Below are 7,275 nucleotides of genomic sequence, written 5' to 3'. Positions count from 1 at the left end.
GCCAACCGGTTGGTGTGGGGCGGTTGGTGTGGGGCGGCGGGGTTCGCCTTTGCACCGTGCCTTAGGGGGGATTTCGGAGGTCCAGCCCTGGTTTTGGAGGTCCTCTGTGGCAAGAAAGGGCCAAACCTTGTCTCCAGTGTAAAAGGTGGACCTGCTCTCTCCCTCCATGGCACCCATCCCTTCCAAGCTTGCAAACCCTTGATTTGGCAAAAACCTTTTGCCACAATAGCCTAATTGCACGGTATAAATCACCTCCTTTTTTAGGATGCTTGGGGATATTTTGGACCAGGCTTGCCAATCTGCTTAGGGACATGTGAGGTTTTTTAGAATCATAGAATCATTAAGGTTGGAAAAGACCTGTAAGATCAACTCCAACCGTTAACCCAACACCCCCATGCCCACTAAACCATGTCCCTGAGCGCCTCATCTACACGTCTTTTAAATACCTCCAGGGATGGAGACTCAACCACTTCCCTGGGCAGCCTGTTCCAAGGCCTGACCACTCTTTCAGTAAAGAAATTTTTCCTAATGTCCAGTCTAAACCTCCCCTGGCGCAACTTGAGGCCATTTCCTCTTGTCCTGTCGCTTGTTACTTGGCAGAAGAGACCAACCCCCACCTCGCTACAACCTCCTGTCAGGTAGTTGTAGAGTGATGAGGTCTCCCTTCAGCCTCCTCCAGGTTACAGGCTAAACAACCCCAGTTCCCTCAGCCGCTCCCCTTTTTCAGATGGGGTTGGGTTTGTTCAGCTCCTGGCTGTTGGTGACAGTGGACCTGACACGGAGCTATGGTGGGCTTTGGGTGTTTTCTCCTCATGCTCCTAGTAAACTCGCAGAGCACTTGGAGGTACGGGTAGGCGTTGAGGAGGAAGGCAGAATCGGTCCGCATCGTCACCTCCCTCTGTTGCAGGCTCTTGAGCAATGCCTTTGAGGAGCTGATCGCCTTCCAGCGCGCCCTGAAGGATTTTGTCGCCTCCGTCGATGCCACCTACGCTAAGCAGTACGAGGACTTCTACATCGGGCTGGAGGGCAGCTTCGGCTCCAAGCACGTGTCGCCACGGACGCTGACGGCCTGTTTCCTCAGCTGCATTGTCTGCGTGGAGGGCATCGTGACAAAATGTGAGTCTGGGGGCAGACCGAGGGGCTTCGGGGGTGGTGGGTCCAGGCGTTTGCTGCGGAGGGGCTGGGGTCTACCAGGAGTCATGGTACTTGGGCAAAGGGGATGGGGCTTGGCAGAAGGTCTTGAGTGTTGGGATGGTCTTTGAGCTTAGCAATCGTTGGCCATGGTTGACAGCGAGTTGTGTCCCAAGTGCAAGTTTAGCGGTGGAGACCCTGTTGGGGACTGTCTGCTGACAGATGGGTGGGACATCCCTGCCCCTGACTCCTGTTTCTTCCAACCCCAGGCTCTCTGGTTCGTCCAAAGATCGTCCGGAGCGTCCATTATTGCCCAGCTACCAAGAAGACTATTGAGCGCCGATACACGGACATGACCTCCCTGGATGCTTTCCCATCCAGCTCCGTCTACCCTACGAAGGTGAGGTGAAGCAGCTTTGTGGGAAGCATCAACACGTTCCTCTGGGGAGAATGTGCCCGAGCCCAGGGTCTCAAATCCCTGCGTATCCCTTCTCCCTGTGCCAACACGGCCCACGGAGTAGAGAGAGGACACATCATGCGTGTGACAGTCCCAGAGAGCTACTAGGAACATGTGAAGAAAGTCTCTGTTGGACACAAGGCCACCAGACCCACTAGTTCAAATGCTAGTCATGATCTTGGTCCTGCTGGAGCATGGTTTCTTGGGGAGTTGTCAGCCAGTCTTGTTGCTCCTGGGACCCAGGTCAGCGTGGGCATGGCTGTGCTGTCCTGGAGGGTGTATGCGCCCTTGGGTAGAGGGTTTGCCCCGTATTTGGGAATGCAGGAAGGTTGACCTGAGCTTTGTCCCCATTGTGCGCACAGCCTGCTGCATGGGTGGTGTGTCATCACTGCCTGGAGCAGGGACAGGGCTTGGAGAGACCTAATGTACCAGCAGTGATGGGTGTTGGCAGCTTTAGACTGGAGGGGCTGTGGAGCTGGTGAACTCCAGCCTCCGGCAGTCCCGACAAAGCAACCCTTTCCAGCAGTCTTGTGTATGTTGGATGATGCAGCTTGTCTTCCCGCTGCTCACCTGACCCACCTTTTCTCCCTGTGCTCCTGAAAAATGGTGCTAGTCTTTTTATTGGGGTTCCTCCTCTAGGATGAAGAGAATAACCCCCTGGAGACAGAGTTTGGCCTCTCTGTCTACAAGGACCATCAGACTATAACCATCCAGGAGATGCCCGAGAAGGCACCAGCAGGGCAGCTGCCACGCTCGGTGGATGTCGTTCTGGATGATGACCTGGTGGACAAGGTGAAGCCTGGGGACCGCATCCAGGTAGTGGGGACGTACCGCTGCCTGCCGGGAAAGAAAGGGGGTTACACTTCAGGGACTTTCAGGTGAGCCTTCCTTTGTCTTGACTTCAGCCCTCCCACCCTTTTTAGTCAGGTCATATCTCTTGAAGATGAGGTCTAAGGCAGGTAGGTGGCCATCACAGAGCTGGGTCAAACGTTGGCTTAAATCACTTGGAAGTGGTTTGCACCTTGCTCCTTAGCATCAGTGTCTAGTTCTGAGCTCCAGCTGTGCACAGGGGTGGGTGGATGTTCTTAAAGATGCTCCATTGATGGCCCAGTGCAGTCAGATAGAAGGGGCTACAGCTCTTGAAGCTTTCCAAACCCCTCCAGGAATTCCTAGAGCAAATGATGACCCTGTGGAAGTTTCTGCTGTGTTGTTGCTGTGACCAGTAGGCTCTGTGGGATTTGCAGACCTCATCATGACTGTGTCTCTTCTCCAGGACTATCCTCATTGCCTGCTATGTGAAGCAGATGAGCAAAGATGTCCGACCTCTCTACTCTGCTGCTGATGTGGCCAAGATCAAGAGATTCAGCAAGAGTCGCTCCAAGGTATTCAAGCCTTACATCTCGAAGGCAGGCTTGTATCAGAGCATGAGGTTTCAGCTAGAGCAGCTTTAAGGCTTGGCATGTAGCTAAGGAGGTGTCTTGTTGGGTTGCAAGTAACTCTTCAACCCTCTTAGTGACGTTGCTGGATTTTCCACTCACTTTCTTTGCATTTTCTGCTTAGGCTTTGATCAGGTCCTGGTTTTTTTGTTGCTGCTTCTGTACTGCTAGCAGAGTATCCTTGCTGCCTGCTGGCAGCTCTGCTGTGCATAGCTGTCAAGACGGAGATCTGTCTGTGTTGTGTGTGTCCTGACCCTGCCAGCTGATTGCCAGAGAATTTCCTCTGCAGGAGAAACCTCCCTCTTTCCTCTTCAAAATGAGATATGGAGGTCTGCCCCAACCTGATCTTATGCTCAGACCTTTGCTTCATAGCATGGAGAGGAGAAAGCCTTGCTCTCACAGGGGTTGCTTGCTTGGGTGCCCGTGACAGTCAGGATGGTCTAGGACTTCAGAGCCCCACTGAAAGAAAACTCTGGCAAAAGGTCTTCTCCTTTCTAAATAATTTTCATCCATGTGGTTCTGTGATAGGGATAAGTTCATTTTTTGTGCTGAAATGGACTTGTGGAGTATTTCTCCTTGTTCTTGTTTGCTACTGTCCATCTGATGGGCCATTTTTTATCTGCCTTAGGATATCTTTGACCAGCTGGCGAGATCCCTGGCTCCCAGCATCCATGGGCATGAGTACATCAAGAAGGCTCTTCTCTGCATGCTGCTTGGAGGGGTGGAGAAGGTCCTGGAGAACGGGAGCCGCATCCGAGGAGACATCAACATCTTGCTGATAGGTCTGGAAAGGCTGGGCAGAGGCACCCTCCGTTGGTGTTGTCAGGGTGTCAGATGAAGGAGCATTTTCCGGGACTTAGTTTCATAGAGTAATTGAGGTTAGATGGGGCCTCCAGAAGCCTCTGGTCCAAGCATGTGCGCAGGGCAGAGACAGTGTCACTGGTAGATCAGGTTGCTTTGGGACTTGTCCAGTTGGCTTTGAACACCTCCAGGGATGGGATCCCATGACCTCTGTGGGCCACTATCCCAGTGTTTGACCACCCTCCAGGAGACTTCTTTTTCTTCTACCATCCAATTGGGATTTCTTGTGTTCCAAGTTGTCCCCGTTGCCTCTAGTCCGGTCACCATCCACCTCTCAAAACTCTGACTTCATCTTCTTTATTTCTTCCCATTGGGTCATTGAGGAAGGCAAGGAGATCATCTGATCACCTTCCTTTCTAAAGGCTGAACAAACCCACTTCTCTGTCCCCTTCTTTTTTCCCCACTGAGGAGCCCCAAACTGGACACGTTATCCAGGTGATGTGTGATCATTAAATGCAGTCTTCTCCATTTCAGGAGACCCTTCCGTTGCCAAGTCTCAGCTGCTGCGGTACGTGCTCAGCACCGCGCCCCGCGCCATCCCCACCACCGGCAGGGGGTCCTCCGGTGTTGGCCTGACTGCAGCCGTCACCACGGACCAAGAAACCGGTGAGGAGCGGGCTGGTTCCCGGTGGGAGCTGGCAGAGGGATGCTTGTTAACACCTGGGAGGGACTCTGCAAGATCCAGGGCTGCTGTTCGTTCTGCAGTGATGCTTGCAGGACTTGCTCCATCCAGAAGCTTTATGGCACTGATAGTGGTGTTTAGGGGTATTTTCTCCACCTCTGTTGGGTGGTGGTCTTCTCTACTCCTCTTCTACTTGGTGCACCCCATGTGAAGGCTAGCAGCAGCCTGGATCTTGTTGTCTTCCTCATGGGCTTGCTCCTCATCCTAAGTGTCCTCCTTCTGCTGTCAAGTTGGGTAGGAGATGGGCAGCTCTGAAGGTTGCTGCTGCTCTTTGAGGCTTAGCCTGGTCACAGGGGTGGTGCTGCGGTGGAGCGGGACGGCAGGGAGGGAGGCGCATGGGGCTGCTGAATGGTGGTTGACCCTCTTTTTTCTCCCATCCCAGGTGAACGGCGCCTGGAAGCAGGGGCCATGGTGTTGGCCGACCGGGGGGTGGTGTGCATTGATGAGTTCGACAAGATGTCTGACATTGACCGCACGGCCATCCACGAGGTGATGGAGCAGGGCCGTGTCACTATCGCCAAGGCCGGCATCCATGCCCGCCTTAACTCCCGCTGCAGTGTCCTGGCGGCGGCCAACCCTGTCTACGGCCGGGTGAGTGCTGGCATTTGCCGGTTCTCTTCATGTGGAGGGATGCTGGGAGATGTCTTGGTGGAGGAGGCAGCTAGTAAAACCCAAAAGATCCCCCCAAACCAATGTCTTGGTTCTTGCTGGGACTGGGATCTATGGGGCAGTGAAGACCTGGCTGGTTTGGTGTCTGTTGCTGCTCATGGCCCTCCTGGAGGAGAGAGGGCTCGTGGGGTTCCTCACCCCAGCTCGGTTCTGCCTGGGTGTTTTGGGTGGACCCAGTGGACCCTCATCCTGGTGACAAGCTTCAGTCTTGGTGTCTGATCTGGGATCACAAAAAAGACGTGTTTTCCTTGCAAATGAGAGCTACGCCCACCTTCCAGGATGGGGAAGAGAGGCCCTAATGCTGCAGCAGGCTGGGTTTAGTGTAGTGTCCAGCTGCCTGGGCATCCATCCTCTAAGGCCTGGCCTGAGGAGGTCCTCCCAGCCTCCCTGGCAGGCAAGACTGCCCGTGAGGGTCTCCTGTAACCCCTTACCTTGTCCTCTTGCAGTACGACCAGTACAAGACGCCCATGGAGAACATTGGCTTGCAGGACTCCTTGCTCTCCCGCTTCGACCTGCTCTTCATCGTGCTGGACCAGATGGACCCTGAGCAGGACAGGGAGATCTCAGACCACGTCCTGCGGATGCACCGCTACCGCAACCCCAACGAGCAGGATGGGGACGGTGAGTTGCTGGTAATTGTGCAGCTGCCTTGTTGCTCAGTCCTGTCCTTCCTTGGCAGGTTGTCACCTCTTGGTCACAGCTCATTGGGTTCAGCATCCCTGGCTTTGTTGAGACCTGCTTTTGGTGGCTTTTGGAAGTTGCTCCAGCAGTGCTGCAAGAGGCTAAAAGTCCGTTCTCTGTGTCCCTCCCCTCTCCAGCCATGCCCCTGGGCAGTGCCGTGGAGATCCTGGCTACGGAGGACCCCGACTTCGTGCAAGAGGAGGAACACGAGCTCCAAGTGTATGAGAAACACGATGACCTCCTGCACGGGCCCAACCGCCGCAAGTGAGTTCCCCATCCCGCGTCCGCTGGAGCTCTCTGGGGGTTTCCAGCACTGTGAGTTGATGGGTTTGGCTTGAGTATCCAGGCAGTGGCTGATTGCTGGTGCCAGCGATGCTCCGGGTGGTCCATGGGGAGGTACGTGGGTGGGATGCCAAGGGAGCCCTGCTCTGGGCATGATCTGTCATGCCAGGCAGGTGGGGAACATCTCCTGGAGCTGAATTCCCCACATGCCTGGACACCCATGAAGGGTAAAAAGTGGGAAGCCCACTTCTGCAAACACCCTTTGCCTGTCCCCACCTTGGAGGACACGGGTGTGCACACATCTCCCGCAGGGAGAAGATCGTCAGCATGGAGTTCATGAGGAAGTACATCCATGTAGCAAAGATGATTAAGCCTGTCTTGACCCAGGAGTCAGCAAGCTACATAGCGGAGGAGTACTCCCGCCTGCGCAGCCAGAGCCAGATGAACTCGGACATCGCCCGGGTGAGCACTGGGAACAGCTCCCTGTCAGGCCAGAAGGAGGGAAACTGAGGCACATCTCCCCTTACAGGTGTTTTCCACCCTTGGTGGGATGCTGTGGTGGAGGTCAGCCTCGCAGAGACACCTCTTTCTGTTCCCTATCAGACCTCCCCAGTCACAGCCCGTACGCTGGAGACCTTGATCCGCCTCTCCACGGCCCACGCCAAGGCCAGGATGAACAAGACAGTTGATCTGCAGGACGCCGAGGCGGCTTTGGAGCTGGTGCAGTTCGCCTACTTCAAAAAGGTGGGGGGAAGGTGTCCCTCGGTGCTTGGGAGGTCCTAAAATTGTCATTGAAAGGGGTGGGTTTGGTGCAGGCTGAGCACCCCGGACTGCTGGTGGGGTCCTTTCCTGGTGATGGTGTGGGATGGGGCAGCGGTGGGATCTTGGGTCCCTCAGGGTTGGTCCCTGAAAAGCAGCTTGTGTGGAAAAGGGGCCTGAATCCGTCCTGTCTTTGCCAGGTGCTGGAGAAGGAGAAGAAGCGCAGAAAACAGGCGGAGGACGACTCGGAGACTGAGAAGGAGGAAGACGAGGAGCCCAAGGAGGAACGCAGGACGAGGAGGTAGGAGCCAGAGCAA

The 7,275-nt window shown here is 55.0% G+C and overlaps 1 protein-coding gene across 1 annotated transcript in view; it reads left to right on the top strand.

The window, feature by feature from the left end:
• Nucleotides 1-907: 907 nt before the first annotated feature.
• Nucleotides 908-7,275, top strand: part of MCM3 (minichromosome maintenance complex component 3) — a gene marked incomplete at its 5' end in the record, with an annotated part of 8,295 nt that continues 1,927 nt past the window's right edge. Inside the window, 12 exons of the mRNA XM_009583132.1 lie at nt 908-1,116; nt 1,401-1,531; nt 2,228-2,466; nt 2,862-2,970; nt 3,653-3,806; nt 4,360-4,491; nt 4,950-5,158; nt 5,683-5,857; nt 6,055-6,181; nt 6,511-6,661; nt 6,803-6,943; nt 7,159-7,259. Coding sequence (XP_009581427.1) covers nt 908-1,116; nt 1,401-1,531; nt 2,228-2,466; nt 2,862-2,970; nt 3,653-3,806; nt 4,360-4,491; nt 4,950-5,158; nt 5,683-5,857; nt 6,055-6,181; nt 6,511-6,661; nt 6,803-6,943; nt 7,159-7,259 — 1,878 coding nt within the window. The remainder of the gene's footprint in view (nt 1,117-1,400; nt 1,532-2,227; nt 2,467-2,861; nt 2,971-3,652; nt 3,807-4,359; nt 4,492-4,949; nt 5,159-5,682; nt 5,858-6,054; nt 6,182-6,510; nt 6,662-6,802; nt 6,944-7,158; nt 7,260-7,275) is intronic.

This window comes from Fulmarus glacialis, unplaced genomic scaffold (assembly GCF_000690835.1).
Source record: "Fulmarus glacialis isolate BGI_N327 unplaced genomic scaffold, ASM69083v1 scaffold2108, whole genome shotgun sequence".
NCBI lineage: Eukaryota > Metazoa > Chordata > Aves > Procellariiformes > Procellariidae > Fulmarus > Fulmarus glacialis.
The sequence above is the reverse complement of the archived record's forward strand: the minus strand, read 5'-3'. Positions and strand labels throughout refer to the sequence as shown.